Below are 21,451 nucleotides of genomic sequence, written 5' to 3' on the forward strand. Positions count from 1 at the left end.
AGAATAGAGTAAAACTGAACAAAACAGAATAGAAAGTAAAAGAACAGAATAGAATAGAAAATAATGGAATAGAATAAATAAAAAAAAATAGAATAAAATACAAAGAATATAACCGTCTTCCGAAATTCTCATTTCGAAAAGAATAAATTCGTATTTATATAGAAAAGAATAGAATAGATTAGAAAAGAATAGAAAAGAATACAATATAATAGAGTAAAACAGAATAGAATAGAAAATAAAAAAATAGAATAGAAAAAAAATGGATAGAATAGAAAACAAAAGAATAAACTGAATAAGAGTAAAACTGAACAAAATAGAATAGAAAGTACAAGAACAGAATAGAATAGAAAATAATGGAATAGAATAAAAAAAATAGAATAAAATACAAAGAATATAACCACCTTCCAAAATTCTCATTTTGAAAAGAATAAATTCATATTTAAATAGAAAAGAATAGAATAGAATAGGATATAAAAGAGTAAAACAGAATAGAATAGAAAATAAAAAAATAGAATAGAAAAAAATGGATAGAATAGAAAACAAAAGAATAAACTCAATAAGAGTAAAACTGAACAAAATAGTAAAAGAAAGTGAAAGTAAAAGAACAGAACAGAATAGAAAATAATGGAATAGAATAAAAAAGAATAGAATAAAATACAAAGAATATAACCATCTTCCGAAATTCTCGATTTGAAAAGAATACATTTGAATTTAAATAGAAAAGAATATAAAAGGAAATAAAATAATAGAATAGAAAATAATAGAATAAACAATAGAAAATAATAGAGTAGAAAGACTATAACAATATAACCGTTTGCCGAAATTTGAATTTCTAATAAAATAAATTTGAATTTGAATAAAATAGAAAAGAATAGAATAGAAAATAAAAGACTAGAATAGAAAAAAAAAACTATAAAATAGAATGGAATAGAAAGAATATAACCACCTTCCAAAATTCGAATTCTGAATAAAATAAATTCGACTTTGAATGGAATTCGATTCAAATGGAATTCAAAAAATTTGGATCGATTCGAATAAACAAAACAAATTCTGAAAAAAACGAATTAAACAAATTGAACTAGACTGATTTATGGCAACAACGAATCGGAATGAAACACATTTTTTCATTCTGCACATGTCTAAGGACAATAACTTCCACAAGCCCCGCCTCTGTGAATAACTTACACTGACTGAGGGAATGTGGAAGTTGGTAGGATCTAGCGTAGGACTTAACCAAATAGCACGAAACAGGAGGGGAGGATACAGGAAGATACCAAATAACATTAGTAATCAAGTTGTAGTGACCCAAAACTGTCATTAGATGTCAGCACACTAAAAAAACAATAATAACCTAATGCAGTTCAATACAACACAGAAACATAAATGTGGGGCAGAACGATGACCAAGCCACCAACAGCTCACAGTCAACTATTGATGATTGGAAACTGGTGGGCCGGACTCCTGATGACATCAGCACTGTGTAGCCAATTACAGTGCAAGAAGATTGGGAACCCTGCCTTTTGGCTCCGGCTGTCAAAGCCCATTTAAAGCGTTTGGGGTTAAAATGTACTTGCCTTGTAGTTGCCCAATCAGACAGGACATCCAGGTCAGCTCGAAAGTCAAAGCCGTCTTGTAGGGACTTAATTGGTGCCATCATAAATGGTACTTTTTAATCCCAAGGTCTTCATCTTTTATAGGCAGGCTATAAAAAGGTTTCAACATTTTTTATCTTTACTCCCATGGACCTTATTTGTTTTTGTACGGCTCCGATGTTATGACCGTTCTCCGTATATCTAGTAAATGAAATCCATTCATTCTCTGACCATTCCTTCCTTCGTTCTTAGCTCTTCTTGTTTTATGGAAGAGAAGCTAATCTTGTGATGGTGCCCCTCTTGCAGGAGGTCAGGGAGAGTCCAGCACTGCCGGATCCGCTCCTGTACGGACGGAGAGTATGTGAAGTATTACTTGACCGACAACTTGACGTTCGACAGTATTTATGAGCTAATACAGCACTACAGGGAGTCCTCGCTGCGCTGTGCCGACTTCGAGCTGCGCTTAACGGACGCCGTCCCGAACCCCAACCCGCACCTGTGCAAGGAGTAAGTCTTTCTTTATGTCTGTTTTGTTGTGTGTCTATGGAAGCCATTCTCATTTAGGGTTCTGAGAAATCCTAGGGTTAATTCAGAGGTTGTTAGAAGTTCCTTCAGGGGTTTCTAGGGTTCCTTCAGAGGTTGCTAGGAGTTCCTTCAGAGGTTGCTAGGGGTTCCTTGAGCTGACTGATTGACCTCCCAATGGTACCCTCATTCAAAAGATCACCCGGCTTATTAGTACCCTTGTTCAGCAGATCCCCAGCTCATTGGTACCCTTGTTCAGCAGATCCCCAATTTATTAGTACCCTCGTTCAGCAGATCCTCAGCTTATTAGTACCTTCATTCAGCAGATCCCCTGCTCAGTAGTACCCCCAGCTTTGCTGATCCCCCACTCATTAGTACCCCTGTTCAACAGATCCCCAGCTCATGGTACCCTCATTCAGCAGATCCCCAGCTCATTGGTACCCTCATTCAGCAGACCCCCAGCTTATTAGTACCCTCGTTCACCATATCCCCAGCTCATTGGTACCCTTGCTCAGCAGATCCCCTGCTTATGGTGCCTTGAGGGCTCCTTTACACTTGCTTAGCGTCAACATGATTCATTGATGCTTTTTTGAAGCTTTAATGAAGATTGGCAAATACCCTGTGTGTGTGTGTGTTGACTCAGTAGTACCCCTACTCAGCAGATCCTCAGCTCATTAGTTCCCCTGTTCAACAGATCCCCAGCTCATTGGTACCCTCATTCAGCAGATCCCCAGCTTATTAGTACCCTCGTTCAGCAGATCCCCAGCTCATTGGTACCCTCATTCAGAAGATCCCCAGCTTATTAGTACCCTCTTTCAGCAGATCCTCAGCTTATTAGTACCTTCGTTCAGCAGATCCCCTGCTCAGTAGTAACGCCCAGCCCTGCTGATGCCTCACTCAGTAGTAACCCCCAGCTCTGCTGATCCTCTGGTTTGCTGATACTCCTCTCTCTAGTCCCTGCTCACCTCCCACTATATTGCTTCCACGCTGCGCACCATCTGTGGCATTGTTAGTTTCTCCTGCTCAGGCCCCCCAGCCCTGCCGAACTTGTGCCACTTAGTCCTCTTTCTCCGGTCCCCACTCACCTTCTGGTATAGCATTCCCATGTTGCACACCACATGAGCTGTCTGCTAGCTGCTCCACTCCAGTCCGGACCCTACTTACCTTCCTGCTGCTCCACACTGCACACCAGATGTGACACCTGCACCAGACACTTCCAGGATTTATACACATGAACCTGGAAGTGACTGCTGATGATGTTTTTCTGATTCGCTTGTTGGTTTCCCAGTGCATCTTGGGATATCTCATACCTGCAATACCTCCAAAACAAGGCAAAGCTAAAGCTGAATAAAAGCCCCTCAAAAGCTGCAGGTGCTGTTAGCGAGCGTTGTCATAGACTTCTAAGGAGGCTTTGGAAAGTGTCAAGGGGTATAATTTTTGGAGCAAAGCAAATTCAACGTATGATCAGGGCTGTAAGGTCACCATTTTTTTTAGGGACAGGAGCTTTGATTGGTATTCAGAGAGCTTTGAAAAAGTCTGTCCAATGCCACATTTTGAAGCAAGTGTAAACGAGCCCTTAGGGAGGCATTCTTTCCAGTGGCCACCAATATAAGACATTTTGGTCTCACTGTCCCCCAGTGAATTGGTTATAACCGAGGTTCCCCATGATCTAAAGTCATTTCAAGGTTTCCTCTAAGGTAGAAGGGTTGAGAAAATGTTTCCTGTATAACGCAAAAACCAGTAGTAGTCCCAGGGATGGCAGGACCAGACCATATGACAAATATTTGGTGCAATCAGTAACTGGCCACAAAGTCCTTAGCGCAGCTCCTCATCAGATAGAAGGGTTATCTGTAATATAGCAAAAGAATACAAGAGGGCGCCTCTAAGTGCAGCAGTTTAGTAGGTTTATTAATAAAGAGAGTAATTATCAACTCCCATTCGGTCGGATACATAAATGCATGCCATGTAAAAACAAGACCGTCGTCTGTGGTCCCAGATGGTGCAGAAGTAAATCTGAGTTGTAAGCACAAAGCTGCTGACATGGGATGGAAACACGGGCAGCATGGACACAGGAGCTGAACTGTCAGAAGTCTGACAGCGTGGGAAACTCTGTGATGACGTCAGACGCTGGAAGCCTGACAACGCATTTTGGGGCAGTACATCCTCTTTCTCAAGCCTCAAGAGGCTTGAGAAAGAGGCTGTACCACCTTGAAACACGTTGCTACGCCCCCTTCAGACTTCTGACAGTTCAGCTCCAGGTCCATCTTGTGGTACATGGAACCTCCACAGCCTTGCCCTGGGCGCTGGACAAACCCATCCCAGTATTGGTGGCCACTATCAGGAAGTTAGTCAAAAGCAAAGTAGAAGGAAGTGGCTGGAGGGGAATCCACCTTTTCCCTGTCCTGCTTGTGTGTCACCGTTGCTGTCACATAGAAAGAAGGGGCACAGTTCCCTTTTAATGTCTGTGGTTAATGAATGGATCAGTGACCGGTTGTTCATTTGGTGTAGTTGGTATTACGACAACCTGAGTCGAGGAGAAGCGGAAGAAATGTTGACGAGGATACCGCGAGACGGAGCGTTTCTGATACGAAAGAGAGACGAGCCGAATTCCTACGCCATCACCTTCAGGTAGGTGCTCCCTTTTTCATTCTATCCTCTTTTTCATCCCAGGATTCTGATTGGACGTTTAGAAAGGACCTAATCTTTTCTGTTGTACTAATTCAATGAAGTGTGAAGAGTTTAAGCCCAACTCCATTCAAACCCGTCCAACAGCTGGAACTCTCCACAGGATCTTCCTACAACTAAAAACAGCTAAATGACTCAGAGGCATTGCTGTGTCTTGGCCTAGGCCAACAAGGCCCAGGCCTAGGGCGGCACTTTGAAAGGGGGCAGCAAGAAAGCCGCACCCGCACAAAAAAAAGCCCCCCACCCAGTCCCGATGGCCGCACAAATACAGTCCCCCATAAGGTGGCATAAAGTGAATGACAGCTGCGGTCTCCGCTCAGCTGGGCACGGCTGTGCGGGGTGTGGAGGGCAGTCCCTGTTCGGCAGGGCTTGGCTATGCTCGAGCAGAGGGGCGGTCTCAGCTCACCTCGGCTGTGCTGTGTTCGGCTGTGCTGGGGGGGGTGGCTCACCTTCACTGTGCTCGGCTGAATCACCTCACCTCAGCTGTATCATGTCCACGGTCTCTGACCATCTCCTGTATCATGTCCCCAGTCTCTGACCGTCTCCTGTATCATGTCCGTATTCTATGACCATCTCTTGTTTCATGTCCGCAGTCTCTGACCAGCTCCTATAATATGTCTGCAGTCTCTGACCAACTCCTGAGGAGCTCTAATAGGAAGAGGTGGGGCCTAAAGAGGAAGGGGTGGAGTTTACAGATAAAGGGGTGGGTCTTAAACGGGAAGGGGTGTGGCAAATTCAGATGGGGGGGCGCCCGATTTTAGTCTTGCCTAGGGCAGCACAAAACCAAAATACACCACTGCTCAGAGGAGGGACATTCCCCTCTCCACATTTTCTTACAGAATTGTGAATTCTTAATTAGTCAGTTTGCACAGTCTGCCAACAAGCATGTGGCCCCTAAATGAAAACATATTTTTTACAGCCATCTCCCCACTTTCTCGCCTGGGTGTGGATGATGTTTGCCTCCCGGGTTCTGAAGTTCTGTGTGTGCACAGATGTGCTGCAGGGCTTCGGGTCCTGGCAGAGCCTTGCACCACATCTGTGCAAGTGGAGGGGAGGGTTCTACAACATATACACGAGGACGGAGCTGGTAAGCTGGTATGGAAGTCCCAACACTCCCAACACAGTGTGTCTGTGCATGCATGCGAACCCCAGTAAATGTGCATGCTGGGACCCAAATGCCTGGCAGGGCTTTCACCACATCTGCACATACATCATACTTTGGGCCCTTTTGTATGGGTGACAGTGCTGTCCGCTCTCTGAAAAACAATTCCCAGAGGACAGGACAATATAGAAGCAGCTGGCATGAATGTTTGCTTTTCTTTCCGGGGGGGGGGGTTATGTTAAACTATCAATTTAGCTTGTGGCGCCCTCCCATTGACCTCCATAGTTGAGTTTTGAAAACTTTCAGAGCTCCCATCCTGTTCTTGGACAATCAACATCTGTCTTGACACCATGTCTTCACAAACCATGAGCATACAAGGTGGTATTGTGGTAGACGTTATAACACCACCGATAGCCAACCATTGATCTAATCTGCGCTCATCTCACTGACCATGAAGGTTCTCATTTATCCTCATCATGGTACATCTATTAGTAGTCACATTCAACTGAACTTGTTTTGCAATGGTGAAGATGTTCTCCAAGACACTTCTTTAGTTCCAATGAGTGTCTGAATGATACCCCACCATTTATATCCACAAAGGTAGCATAGACACCTTCATCCAATCACCATGGACTGTGTCAAGGCCAATGGTGATTGCCTAAGAACATAGAGGACAACTGGTTCGCAAAAGCATAAAAGAGGCCATCTGTGTCAATCTGGCATAATCATTATTGAACAATGGTGGGGCCTTCAACACCCTCTTTCTTCCACATATAATGCCATTTTGTCATTTCTACCCCAGCAATTTAACAAATCACACCGTCAGCCATGAGAATTGATGGATTGACACCTATGCAGACTTCCTGACATCAAGGATGGGATGATGCAACAAGAACATGGAGGTTCCACAACTTTCACACCTCCCATCCTGTTCTTGGACAATCAACATCTGCCTTGATGCTTTCCATGGTGATTGAGTTAAGGTGTCTGTGCTATCTGTGTAGGGGTATCCTTCCGACATTTATAAGAACTGAAGAAGTGGTTGGAAAAGCTATAAAACAACTCTAAACGTTACAGAACAAGTCCAGTTAAATGTGACTTACCACCACTAGCTAAGTGTTCTAAGTCATAGCCCCTAACGGAAAAGGGAAAAGTTCTGTAGGTCGCACATCTCTGCAAAACACCATAACAAGGTGTATGACAGCCTCGGCCCGGGCTCCAACCAGCCCATGGAGCTTAGTCATGGGAATCTCAATGACTTAGCTCATTGGGCTGGTTGGAGCCTGGGCTGATGCTGTCATACACCTTCTTACGGGGTTATGCAGAGATGTGCAACTTTCAGGACTTTAACCTTTTCTATTAGATGTCTACAGCAGGGATGAGCTCTGTCCTTGTCTGCTACATAAGAGTACCTGGTGGAGCCTTGAGCAAATTAGTTTAAGTCTTAGCCCCTGTTTGCTCTCTTACCCAACATCTCTGGTTTGCTGGAGACCGCACTGGACTGACTAGATCAGTCTATGGTTGTGGGTGTGTGGTTGTGTGGGCAACGGGGAAGAAGTCCCTTCCAGTGGGTTGTGCCCAATGGTGAATGGTGGTGGTGGACCCTCTTGGGAACTTGGGCTGCTACCTTTCCGGTTCGGCATGATGTTCGTTTCAGCAAGAAGTCATAAGTGGGATAGGAGTGACCGGGAACTCCTTCTATCCTACCCAAGACTTTTCTTACCCAACATGGCAGCCCAAGTAAGATACATTTGGGGAGCTATATTGTACATTAAATTCCAGCCGGTGTAATTGTATTTTGGTATTGTAGGGCGGAGGGTAAAGTGAAGCACTGCAGAATCCAGAAAGACGGCCGCCTGTTTGTGTTGGGAACTTCAGCTTATTTTGAAAACTTGGTGGAGCTGGTCAATTATTACGAGAAGCACACGCTGTACCGGAAGATGAAGCTTCGCTACCCTGTGACCGAGGAACTGCTGTTGAGATTCAATGCTGTACGTCCCGAGTTTCTCTTATCTTAGATATAAGTCTATGTTGTTGGCCATAATCCCGATAAAAATTGAGGGTTGTTTGCCAATTAAAGTGGAAAAAACGATTTGTGCATTATAGAGAAACACAGAACATTGACAACAAAAAAAGACCAAGTTCTCTCTTTTTAGGATAATGGAAAATTGGACGAAATTTTCGTTATTTGGATGTATCCAAATTTCGGAAACAGTAACGAATTTCAATGAATCTGAATTACATTATACCGAAACAAATTATCCAAACTCAAATTTAACTTAGAGGTTAACTTAGAGAACGGATATGATTCAAAACAAATTTTTCTGTCCTGCACATCTCTACTCTCTTTTTTGTCTGAGGATAGTTCACCCAAGCATGTTTCAATTTATTTAGGGGTCTATTTATAAAATTTGCTATGTGATTGTCACAAGCATTGGCCCGTATTTTGCCTATTTATATCTGAGGATCACCAGCTCCATCTAGTGGTCATAAGGCAGTATTTCCCTGATCAAAGTAGTTCAGGAACATACCACATTATGGCCATTAGATGGAGCCGAAGAGCATAGGAAAAACACATATCAGGCAAAATACAGGATTATTCATAACAGCCAAGCAAATGCTTGAGGCTTTTGCTGTTGATTGATTCATTACCTCTGCTGGAACTCTGTTTTGTGTATCTCCCAGCTTTCCTTGCTAGTCTGAGGCAATCTACCCATGTTCTTGATGTGTTTTTTTTTATCTTTTAATTTTCTTTTTTTTTTACAATGCTGCCCTTCTGAACGTATTAAATTTAAAGTTGGTCCTGTATTGGTCAGAGCACACCTCTCCCAAATTCATTAACTTTTTGTTCCAGGAAAAAGACGTAGACTCCATTTACGGGGTAAAGTCCAAGCTGTACGTGGATCCCAGTGAAATCTCCCCGGCCATGGTGAGAATAGTTCCCCTTCTACATCAGCTCATACTTCTACAATCACATCACCTGAGCAGGAAAAGCAAACAGCTCAGGAATGTGAGCTGAGAAATGACGAATGATTATTACTAACACACCTAGATTACAGCTCTTGTCACCCAATCAGGATTGATTACCCATGGGATTAAATCGTACTGGATACATTTATTATTAACCACTTGAAGTCCAATTTTTTTAAATTTTCACTCACATGTTAAAATCTGCATTTTTGCTAGAAAATTACTTAGAGTTCCCAGACAATTATATGCAGTATCTCACAAAAGTAAGTACACCCCTCACATTTTTGTAAATCTTTTCTTCTATCTTTTCATGTGACAACACTGAAGAAATGACACTTGTCTACAATGTAAAGTAGTGAGTGTACAGCTTGTATAACAGTGTAAATTTGTTGTCCCCTCAAAATAACTCAACACACAGCCATTAATGTCTAAACTGCTGGCAACAAAAGTGAGTACACCCCTAAGTGAAAATGTCCAAATTGGGCCCAAAGTGTCAATATTTTGTGTGGTCACCATTATTTTCCATCACTGCCTTAACCCTCTTGGGCATGGAGGTCACCAGAGCTTCACAGGTTGTCACTGGAGTCCTCTTCCCCTCCTCCATGACAACATCACAAAGCTGGTGGGTGTTAGAGACCTTGAGCTCCTCCACCTTCCGTTTGAGGATGTCCCACAGATGATTAATAGGGTTTAGGTCTGGAGACATGCTTGGCCAGTCCATCACCTTTATCCTCAGCTTCTTTAGCAAGGCAGTGGTGGTCTTGGAGGTGTGTTTAGGGTGGTTATCATGTTGGAATACTGCCCTGCGGCCCAGTCTCTGAAGGGAGGGGATCATGCTCTGCTTCAGTATATCACAGTACATGTTGGCATTCATGGTTCCCTCAATGATCTGTAGCTCCCCAGTGCCGGCAGCTCTCATGCAGCCCCAGACCATGACACTCCCACCACCATGCTTGACTGTAGACAAGACACACTTGTCTTTGTCCTCCTCACCTGGTTGCCCCCACACACGCTTGTCATCATCTGAACCAAATACGTTTATCTTGGTCTCATCAGACCACAGGACATGGTTCCAGTAATCCATGTCCTTAGTCTTCTTGTCTTCAGCAAACTGTTTGCGGACTTTCTTGTGCATCATCTTTAGAAGAGGCTTCCTTCTGGGATGACAGCCATGCAGACCAATTTGATGCAGTGTGCGGCGTATGGTCTGAGCACTGACAGGCTGACCCCCCACCCCTACAACCTCTGCAGCAATGCTGGCAGCACTCATACGTCTATTTCCCAAAGACAACCTCTGGATATGACGCTGAGCACGTGACCTCAACTTCTTTGGTGGACCATGGCGAGGCCTGTTCTGAGTGGAACCTGTCCTGTTATACCGCTGTATGGTCTTGGCCACCGTGCTGCAGATCAGTTTCAGGGTCTTGGCAATCTTCTTATAGCCTAGGCCATCTTTATGTAGAGCAACAATTCTTTTTTTCAGATCCTCAGAGAGTTCTTTGCCATGAGGTGCCATGTTGTACTTCCAGTGACCAGTATAAGAGAGTGAGAGCGAGAACACCAAATTTAACACACCTGCTCCTCATTCACACCTGAGACCTTGTAACACTAACGAGTCACATGACACCGGGGAGGGAAAATGGCTAACTGGGCCCAATTTGGATATTTTCACTTAGGGGTGTACTGACTTTTGTTGCCAGCGGTTTAGACATTACTGGCTGTGTGTTGAGTTATTTTGAGGGGACAGCAAATTTACACTGTTATACAAGCTGTACACTCACTACTTTACATTGTAGCAAAGTGTCATTTCTTCGGTGTTGTCACATGACAAAGGACAAAATACGACTGTCCCTATCTACCCACTGAATTGCAAATTCTACAAAACAACATAGTTTTAGAGACATTCATGAAAAAAAAATCTGAGCAACTAGCAGACGGCAAACGTGGTGTGCAACATGGGAATGTTATAGCGGAAGGTGAGCGGGGACCGGAGAGAGAGAGGACTGGGCGGCAGAGGTTTATCAGAGCTGGGGGATCGGAGCAGGAGAAACTAGCAGTTGTTACATGTGGTGAGCAGCGTGGGAGCAATATAGCGGGAGGTGAGCAGGGACCAGGGAGAGGGGAGGATAAGCAATGCAGAGGATCAGCAGAGCTGGTGGACCGGGGCAGGAGAAATTAGCAATGTCACACGTGTTGAGCAGTATGGGAGCAATATAGCGAGAGGTGAGCAGGGACCGGAGAGAGAGGAGGATGAGCAAACCAGAGGATCAGCAGAGCTGGGGGACGGGGGCAGGAGATATGAGCAATGTCACACGTGTTGAGCAGTATGGGATCAATAGAAAGGGAGGTGAGCAGGGACCGGAGAGAGATCAGGATCAGCAAACCAGAGGATCAGCAGAGCTGGGGGACTGGAGCAGGAGATATGAGCAATGTCACACGTTGTGAGCAGTATGGGAGCAATATAGAAGGAGGTGAGCTGGGACTGGAGGGAGATCAGGATCAGCAAACCAGAGGATTGGCAGAGCGTAGGGTTACTACCAAATGGGAAATCAGCATAGTCGGGGGTTACTATTGAGTGGGGGATGAGCAGAGCTGGAGGTTACTACTGAGTGGGGAATCAGCAGAGCTGGGGGTACTATTAAGTGGGAGATGAGCAAAGTTAGGGGTTTCTAATGAGTGGGGGATCAACAGAGCTGGAGGTTCTTATTGAGCGGAAGATCAGCAGAGCTGGGGGTACTACTGAGCCAGGGATCTGCTGAACAAGGGTTTTAATGAGCTAGGGATCTGCTGAGCAGGGGCACTAATGATCTGGGGATCTGCTGAATAGGGGTACTAAAGAGCTGGGGGTATTATTGAGTTAGGGGTAATACTGAGCCATTGTTTTGTTTAAAACAAATTGAAAATCAACTCGCAGAGGGCATTTGCTAAGCTTTACCGAAAAGCTATCAATGAAGCATGTTGAAGCGGTAGGTGCTTCAATGTGTGTTAAAGTTGAAACAAGTGTAAATGAACCCTAACAGGGAAAATGTTGTCACCTCCTGGCTGTGCTGTCTGGCAGATGTATGTGTGTCTCAAAGTGTATCTAGTTTGGAGCGTCTACATTTGCCCCACTAACCCCTTACCCTTCTATATATTATCTTTTTTTTTCCTCCAAGCCCCAAGGGACAGTTATAGCTTTATACAACTATTCTGCTAAAAGAGCGGATGAGCTGAGCTTCTGCACGGGCGCCGTCATTCACAACGTTGTGAAGATCTCCGAAGGATGGTGAGGAGGACCGCTCATGGCTTCATTCATTGCTAGTTGTATTGGAATGGGGGGATTATATTGGGATTGTACGCTTTTGCAACATTATATCTCTTGTCATGCAGGTGGAAGGGTGACTATGGACATAAACTTCAGCACCTCTTCCCCTCCAATTATGTGGAGGACATCTCCATCAATGAGGAGTTTATCGCTAACCAGGTAACACAGCTACAGGCAATACAAAGAGAAAACAATGGGTTTGAGTCATGAGAGTCATATACTGTATAGCGTATTCTATGTATTTTAATTCTGCATTCAGTTCCACTTCAAGGTAGACATGTGCACTGCCGAAAAATTTGTTTGTTTTCATTTCCGTTTCATCTGTTTTTTCGGGTCATTCGTTATGATCGGAAATTCAAAAATTCGAATTCGAAAATCTGGAAATTCGGAAATTTGAAAATTCAAATATCTGAAAATCTGGAAATTCAAAAATCTGGAAATTTGAAAATAAGAAAAAATCAGAAAATTCTAAATAATAGCTAATCGACTAATAATAACTAACTATTAAATTATAGGAAATGGTATTTCCTTTCAAATGTGGCTGTTAGTGAACGTAACAAATACGAATTTATCTGAAGTTACGAATTTTCCGAAATAATGAATGCCGCATCTAATCAAATGGAATGGAATTAATAATTAAAATGAATAATAATAATAATACATTTTTTATATTATTATTATTGTTATTTATTATTATTAATTTGTTACAGTCTAGTCGTTTAGATATGGCATTCGTTATTTAACCACTTAAGGACCAGCCTCGTTTTGGATTTTAGGTGTTTACATGTTTAAAACAGGTTTTTCGGCTAGAAAATTACTTCGAACCCCCAAACATTATATATTGTTTTTCTTCTAACACCCTAGAGAATACAATGGCGGTCATTGCAATACTTTTTTTTGCACCGTATTTGCGCAGCGGTCTTATAAGCGCACTTTTTTTGGAAAAAATTCACTTTTTTGAATAAAAATATAAAACAACAGTAAAGTTATCCCAATTTTTTTTATATTGTGAAATATAATGTTACGCCAAGTAAATTGATACCCAACATGTCATGCTTGAAAATTGCGCCCGCTCGTGGAATGGCGTCAAACTTTTACCCTCAAAAATCTCCATAGGCGACGTTTAAAAAATTCTACAGGTTGCATATTTTGTGCTACAGAGGAGGTCTAGGGCTAGAATTATTGCTCTCGCTCTACCGGTCGCGGCGATACCTCACATGTGTGGTTTGACCACCGTTTTCATATGCGGGCGCTACTCGCGTATGTGTTCGCTTCTGCGCGCGAGCTCGTCGGGACAGGGGGGTTTTAAAAAATTTTTTTTATTTTTATTATTTATTTTACAATATTTTATTTATTTTTACACTGTTTAAAAAAAAAAAAAATTGGATCACTTTTATTCCTATTACAAGGAATGTAAACATCCCTTGTAATAGAAAAAAGCATGGCAGGACCTCTTAAATATGAGATCTGGGGTCAAAAAGACCTCAGATCTCATATTTACACTAAAATGCAATTAAAAAAAAAAAAAAAAAAAAAAAAGTCATTTAGAAAAATGACATTTGAAAAAATATGCCTTTAAGAGGCGTGGACGGAAGTGACGTTTTGACGTCGCTTCCGCCCAGCAGTGTCATGGAAACGAGTGAGCGCCATCTTGGCCTTACTCGTCTCCAGACACACCACGGCATAGGACGCGATCGCCTCCGCCGCTACCGACGGCTCCGGTAAGCGGCGGAGGGCACCGGATCGCGGCGGGAGGGGGGGGGGGCCCCTCTCCCGCCACTGATAAAAGTGATCTCGCGGCGAATCCGCCGCAGGGACCACTTTTATCTGAAAGCCGGCCGCCGCACGATAACGGGGATACCGGGGTTATGGCAGCTAGCTGCTGCCATAACAACGATATCCCCGTTCAAACTTAGGACGTACATAGTCGTGCGGCGGTCGGGAAGTGGTTAATTCGTAACTTTGGATAAATTCGTATTAGTTATGTTCACTAACAGCCAAATTTGAAAGGAAATTCCAATACCTATCATTTAATAGTTAGTAGTAGTTAAGTTATTATTAGTTAGTTATTATTTCAGATTTAGAATTTTCGGATTTTCGAGTTTTTGGATTTTCGTTCTTATTTTCAAATTTTTTGAATTCCCGAATTTTTGAATTTCGAATTTCCGATTTTCCGAATTTCAGAATTTTTTAATTTCCGGATTTTCGAATTTCCAAATTTCTGAATTTTTGAATTTCCGAATTTGTGAATATACGAATATTCAAATTTCCGAATATTTGGAAAAATTCATGAAACGGGTTTTTATTAATTTGAATATTTCCGAATTAACGAATTTGTCGAAATTAGATAACAAACGAATTTGGAATGAAACGAATTGCACATGTCTTCGTCAAGGTGAACTGGTGGCCAGACTACACACACACCTAACCATTCACATCCTCTGAACCTGCTGTGAAGGCACTTTTAAACAAGCCGTCATTCACCTCTCTAGCTATAGCCGTTGTGCAAAAATTCATCTTCACATTTCACAACCCAGGCACTGAAAGCAAGGGCATTTTTCGGGCTGTCCCGTAACACGTGAGAAACACAGAAAAGAAGTCCCGGATTCTTTTCCAAAAATGCGGTGCAGCGAACTGCAGCGCTTCTGGGATGGATCAGAGTGAATCTTCCGGGACAGGACAGAGTGATTATACTAGGACGCATCAGAGTGAATCTTCTAGGATGGATCAGAGCGATTCTTCTGGGATGGATCAAAATAACTCTTCCAGGACAGATCACAGTGACTCTTCCCGGATGGACTACAGCGATTCTACAAGGATGCATGAGAGTGATTCTTCTAGGATCAGAGTGATTCTTCCAGGATGGATCAGAGTGATTCTTCCAAGATGGATCAGAGTGATTCTTCCAGGATGGATCAGAGTGATTCTTCCAAGATGGATCAGAGTGATTCTTCCAGGATGGATCAGAGTGATTCTTCCAGGATGGATCAGAGTGATTCTTCCAGGATGGATCAGAGTGATTCTTCCAGGATGGATCAGAGTGATTCTTCCAAGGTGGATCAGAGTGATTCTTCCAGGATGGATCAGAGTGATTCTTCCAGGATGGATCAGAGTGAATCTTCCAGGATGGATCAGAGTGATTCTTCCAAGATGGATCAGAGTGATTCTTCCAGGATGGATCAGAGTGATTCTTCCAGGATGGATCAGAGTGATTCTTCCAGGACGGATCAAAGTGATTTTTCTGGTATGAATCAGAGAGATTCTTCCGGGACGGATCACAGTGATTCTTCCCGGATGGATTACAGCGATTCGTCCAGGACAGATCACAGTGATTCTACAAGGACGCATCGGAGTGATTCTTCTAGGATCAGAGTGATTCTTCCAGGATGCATCAGAGAGATTTTGCCGGGGCAGATTAAACGATTCTTTCTGGATGGATCAGAGCAATCAGTTTAAAAAAAAAAGTGTTTTCCTTGAAATCCACCTTAAAGCGGAGTTCCACCCAAAAATGGAACTTCCGCTTTAAGCACTTCTCGCCCCCTTACATGCCACATTTGGCGTGTCATTTTTTTTGGGGGGGGGTAGTGGGGGCTTCGTTAGGAGGGGGACTTCCTGTCTCACTTCCTCCTTCTGCCCAGGGACCGCCAAGGCGACTCCTCCTTTCGCGTTAGGCGGCCCCTCCCTCTAGGCGAATCTCCCGGGACACGTGACAGGTCCCAGGAGATTGCCTGTCCACTCCGGGAGCGCAGCACGCCTCGCGCACGCGCCGTGCGCTGCCCGGCCGTGATGCCGAAAGCTGTCACGGCCGGGTGCCCAGAGTGGCAATGGAGGCGCCGGCAGAGAGGAGGGGGAGGGGAGCGGCGCTCCGTTCGGCCGCATCGCTGGACCGTGGAACAGGCGAGTGTCTGTTTATTAAAAGTCAGCAACTCCACTTTTTGTAGCTGCTGACTTTCAATAAACATAAAAAGCCTGGAACTCCGCTTTAAGGCTCTGTGTGCGATGTGTCATGTTTCAGAAAATGAGACGATGAAATTGTAGTTGATAAAATGGAATGTGTCCCTATAAGTGCTGTATACATTGTATCATTCCTGGCCGGATATCAGGACGGGTTGTGTTGGGGTGATTGGGGTGATTGGGGTGTGTGTGTCATCCATGACTGAGAGATTTTCCAATTTGGCAGATTGTTGAGGACAGTCCCCTGGGATCCATGTGCCGAGGAATCCTGGATCTGGGCACCTATGACATCAGTAAGTACGATCGCCGTCCTCGTCTGCTTGGTGATAGATAGATAGATAGATAGATAGATAGATAGATAGATAGATAGATAGATAGATAGATAGATAGATAGATAGATAGATAGATAGATAGATAGATAGATAGATAGATAGATAGAGATATAGATAGATAGATAGAGATATAGATAGATAGATAGAGATATAGAGAGATAGAGATATAGAGATAGAGATAGAGATAGAATGTTGTAAATAGTAGATATAGGTAAATAATATATACTATACTGTATATAGTACAGATATATAGATACAATATATAGAATATACAGTATTTATTAGTGATAGGTTAGATAGATAGATATATAGTATATCAAATATTGTAAGCAGTAAATATAGATAAATAATATTGTATACACTCTACTGTATGTAGCACAGATAGACAGAATAAAGGATAAAGACGGGAAAGCGATCGAACGGACTTGATTTAGGAAATGTTGGGAAATCTGTGCCAATAAGAGAAATACATTTTTTTTTTTCAGAGAAACTTCCGCATGGGAAGAACAACAAAATGTACGTCTTGACACTGGAGTCCAAGAACCCCGAGGAGCCTTCTGTAGATTTTGCAACTGACAAAGTGGAGGAATTGTTTGAATGGTATAAAAACATCCACCACGTTGTACACCAGAAGGGGGCGAAGGTGAGTGCTGGGCGGCTCATAGGAGCTTTATTGGAATGGGAGAGTTTTCTGGTGGACCCTCCATGTGGAATGTTCTTCTACCTGACATGACTGTTGATCCTGTTGGTAAGAACTGCTAGCCCTTTAACAGGATCTAAATTCCGGAGGTGTCTCCTGGGCCTCCCAGTCTTGTGATTGGCAGTCACAATTTTTCACAATGGCTGTTGAGACATTCAGACAGCAATTTTTTAATAAAAAGATCCCATAATATATGTACTTCATAATGTGAAAGCTGCCCTGGAGAGCCAGTGTCTCCCATAGACCAGGTCTCCAATGGCCTGACACTACCCCCCCGCACAGCACTCCAACACTCATGATCCCTGGTGTCCAGGCACATTTTGCCATAGACTAATAGTAGTGATAGTCAGATGTCTACAAACATTTGGCCATATAGCGTAGCTTGAATTTCCCAAATCTCAGACCAGCTTACTTTAAAGCCATAGAGATCAACTGAAACTCAATGGCCAACTAAAGGGGCACACATGACCAGCTAACAATGCTGCCACCTATTGCAAGGAATTGGTATAGCATTGTGACTTTGCAGCAGGAGGTGCTGTTTCCTGCAATATCTCAAAGTAAGATCTCAAAGTAAGAAATTTTGAAACAATGTCACAAAAATGTATTTGCTTAAAAAAAATGTATCCAGTGAGGCAAGACGCCAATTGTATTGGAAAATCATTTTTGGGTTTACATGCTGTTTAATTTTCAGTGTGTTGCTCGGCCATCAGAGCATAAAGTGAAAGGGTGAAGGATCTGCTCGGTTTCTTGTTCCCTGGTGGTGAAAGGGTTTCCGAGATGGATCAGAGCGATTCTTCCGAGATGGATCAGAGTGATTCTTCTGGGATGGATCAGAACAATTCTTCTGGGACGGATCAGAGTGATTCTTCCAAGACGGATCAGAGCGATTCTTTCGGGATGGATCAGAGTGATTCTTCCAAGACGGATCAGAGCGATTCTTTCGGGATGGATCAGAGTGATTTTTCCCGGGATGGATCAGAGCGATTATTCCGGAACAGGTCAGAGCGATACTTCCACGACAGATCAGAGTGATTCTTCTGAGACGGATCAGAGTGATTATTCTGGGATGGATCAGAGGGATTCTTCAGGGACAGATCAGATCGAACCTTCCAGGACGGATCACATCGATTTTTCCTGGATGGATAAGAGGGATTCTTCCTGGATGGATCAGAGTGATTTTTCTGGGATGGATCAGAGTGACTTTTCCAGGATAGATCAGAATGAATATTCCAGAACTGATCAGAGCGATACTTCCGAGACAAATCAGAGTGATTTTTCCAGGTTGGATCAGAGCGATTATTCCAGAACAGATCAGAGCGATTCTTCTGGGATGATTTAGAGTGATTCTTCTGTGACAGATCAGAACGATTCATCTGGGATGGATCAGAGTGATTCTTCCGACACGGATCACATCGATTCTTCCGAGACAGATCACAGCGATTCTTCCGGGACAGGTCACAGCGATTCTTCCAGGACGGATCAGAGTGATTCTCCTGGAATTAATCAGAGAGATTTTTTGGGATCAGATCAGAACGATTCTTCCGGGACGGATCAGAGCATTTCTTCCAGGATAAATCAGAGCCATTCTTCCAGGATGGATCAGAGCGATTCTTCCAGGATAAATCAGAGCGATTCTTCTGGGATGGATCAGAGTGATTCTTCCAGGATAGATTACAGTGATTCTTCCAGGATGGATCGGAGTGATTATTCCAGGATGGATCAGAGCGATTCCTCCGGGACAGATCAGAGCGATTCTTCCGGGATAGATCAGAGCGATTCTTCCGGGACGGATCAGAGCAATTCTTCCAGGATAAATCAGAGCGATTCTTCTGGGATGGATCAGAGTGATTCTTCCAGGATAGATTACAGTGATTCTTCCAGGACAGATCAGAGAGATTCTTCCGGGATGGAACAGAGTGATTCTTCCGGGATGGATCAGAGCGATTCTTCCGGGATGGATCAGAGTGATTCTTCCAGGATAGATTACAGTGATTCTTCCAGGACAGATCAGAGAGATTCTTCCGGGATGGAACAGAGTGGTTCTTCCACGACGGATCAGAGTGATTCTTCAGGGATAGATCAGAGCGATTCTTCCGGGATAGATTACAGTGATTCTTCCGGGACAGATCGGAGTGATTCTTCCAGGACAGATCAGAGTGATTCTTCCAGGATGGATCAGAGCGATTCTTCCGGGATGGATCAGAGTGATTCTTCCAGGATAGATTACAGTGATTCTTCCAGGACAGATCAGAGAGATTCTTCCGGGATGGAACAGAGTGGTTCTTCCACGACGGATCAGAGTGATTCTTCTGGGATAGATCAGAGCGATTCTTCCGGGATAGATTACAGTGATTCTTCCGGGACAGATCGGAGTAATTCTTCCAGGACAGATCAGAGAGATTCTTCCGAGATGGAACAGAGCGATTCTTCCGGGATGGATCAGAGCGATTCTTCTGGGATGGATCAGAGCGATTCTTCCGGGATGGATCAGAGCGATTCTTCCGGGATGGATCAGAGCGATTCTTCCGGGATGGATCAGAGCGATTCTTCCAGGATGGATCAGAGCGATTCTTCCGGGATGGATCAGAGTGATTCTTCCGGGATGGATCAGAGTGATTCTTCTGGGATGGATCAGAGTGATTCTTCTGGGATGGATCAGAGTGATTCTTCTGGGATGGATCAGAGCGATTCTTCCAGGATGGATCAGAGTGATTCTTCTGGGATGGATCAGAGTGATTCTTCTGGGATGGATCAGAGCGATTCTTCTGGGATGGATCAGAGTGATTCTTCTGGGATGGATCAGAGTGAGCTGCAAGTAAGAAACTTTGTAACAATGTCGAAAAAATTAATTTGCTTAATAAAAATGTATTCAGTGAGCAAGACGCCAATTATATTGGAAAATCAATTTTGGGTTTACATTCTCTTTGATGTTCATGCACTCGGGGTGTTGCTCGGTCATCACAGCAGGAAGTGGCCGGGTGAAGGATCTCCCGGGTTCTTTGCTCCCTGGTGGTGAAAGGGTTACGAGAAATGATATTATCTGGTTTTTAATAACCGCCATTACTTTTCAATCATCCCTCCAATGCAAACATCTGGATTGAAGTGATGCTGACATCACCCACTTCTGCTGATTGCCACCAACAGGAATATTTTACACGCCAATTGGCATATTCTACATTTTAAATTGCTCTCTCCATTGACTTTAACAACCCGCATACATATTTATGGTTCTAACGCGCGGCGGCAGAAATAAAAAAGTCACTTTATTTGCAGTTTAATTTTTCAATTTGTGGGTGGATTTTTTTTTTTTCGTTTTATTTTGTAAGGCAGTGTTCTTTTCAACAGCCAACAATTAGCATTGCATTACTTTGGTTTTATACAGCAAATGTCATTAAACAGTCAGGGTTCCTGCAACTCAAAGGGGTGTCATTGTAAAAAAAAAAATTCACATAACAATCCACCCATTGAAAATGCATGTACATTCGTTATGTGAGAATAGGGTAAAAAAACGAATGTTATTAGACTACTTCCTGTGCTGGTCATATACTGTTCATTGATTTAAAATGAAAGAAAAAATACTGCATTTTTCCACTAGATGGAGCTGAGTATCACAGGGAAGACCTAGGATTCTTAGAGCCATCTAGTGGCCAAATGCAGTATTTTACACTTGAAATCAATGAAAAATATTCAACAAGCAAGAAGACCATCAATGTCACTGAACGCGAGTTATCACAGGTGGACCAAATAATTACTTGACCCTGATGACTTGCATTCAGCAGGATCCTACCAGTGACACCAATTATGGGGCACTGTTCCTCCCACTGACCCCAATGATGGGGCACTATTCCTCCCACTGACACCAACAATGGAGTACCATTCCTTTCACTGACAACAATGATTTGGCACTCTTCCATGCACTGACACCAACAATGGGGCATCACTCTATCCACCAACACTAACAATGATGGGGCACTATACTTTATGCTTCCCACTGACACCAATGATGAGTCACTATTCCTCCCACTGACACCAATGATGGGACACTATTCCTCCCACTGACACCAATGATGGGACACTATTTCTCCCACTGACACCAATGATGGGGCACTATTCCTCCCACTGACACCAATGATGGGACACTATTCCTCCCACTGACACCAATGATGGGACACTATTCCTCCCACTGACACCAATGATGGGACACTATTCCTCCCACTGACACCAATGATGGGGCACTATTCCTCCCACTGATACCAATGATGGGACATTATTCCTCCCACTGACACCAAT

The 21,451-nt window shown here is 43.4% G+C and overlaps 1 protein-coding gene across 3 annotated transcripts in view; it reads left to right on the forward strand.

The window, feature by feature from the left end:
- PLCG2 (phospholipase C gamma 2) overlaps positions 1-21,451 on the forward strand; it is a 201,715-nt gene that overhangs the window by 125,406 nt on the left and 54,858 nt on the right. For all 3 annotated transcript variants that reach the window (XM_073605904.1, XM_073605902.1, XM_073605903.1), the window contains exons 18-25: positions 1,899-2,099; positions 4,623-4,742; positions 7,712-7,892; positions 8,756-8,830; positions 12,027-12,136; positions 12,241-12,334; positions 16,356-16,422; positions 16,947-17,104. In XM_073605904.1, the coding sequence (XP_073462005.1) occupies positions 1,899-2,099; positions 4,623-4,742; positions 7,712-7,892; positions 8,756-8,830; positions 12,027-12,136; positions 12,241-12,334; positions 16,356-16,422; positions 16,947-17,104 (1,006 nt within the window). The remainder of the gene's footprint in view (positions 1-1,898; positions 2,100-4,622; positions 4,743-7,711; positions 7,893-8,755; positions 8,831-12,026; positions 12,137-12,240; positions 12,335-16,355; positions 16,423-16,946; positions 17,105-21,451) is intronic.

Source organism: Aquarana catesbeiana, linkage group LG11, assembly GCF_042186555.1.
Source record: "Aquarana catesbeiana isolate 2022-GZ linkage group LG11, ASM4218655v1, whole genome shotgun sequence".
In the NCBI taxonomy this organism is placed as follows: domain Eukaryota; kingdom Metazoa; phylum Chordata; class Amphibia; order Anura; family Ranidae; genus Aquarana; species Aquarana catesbeiana.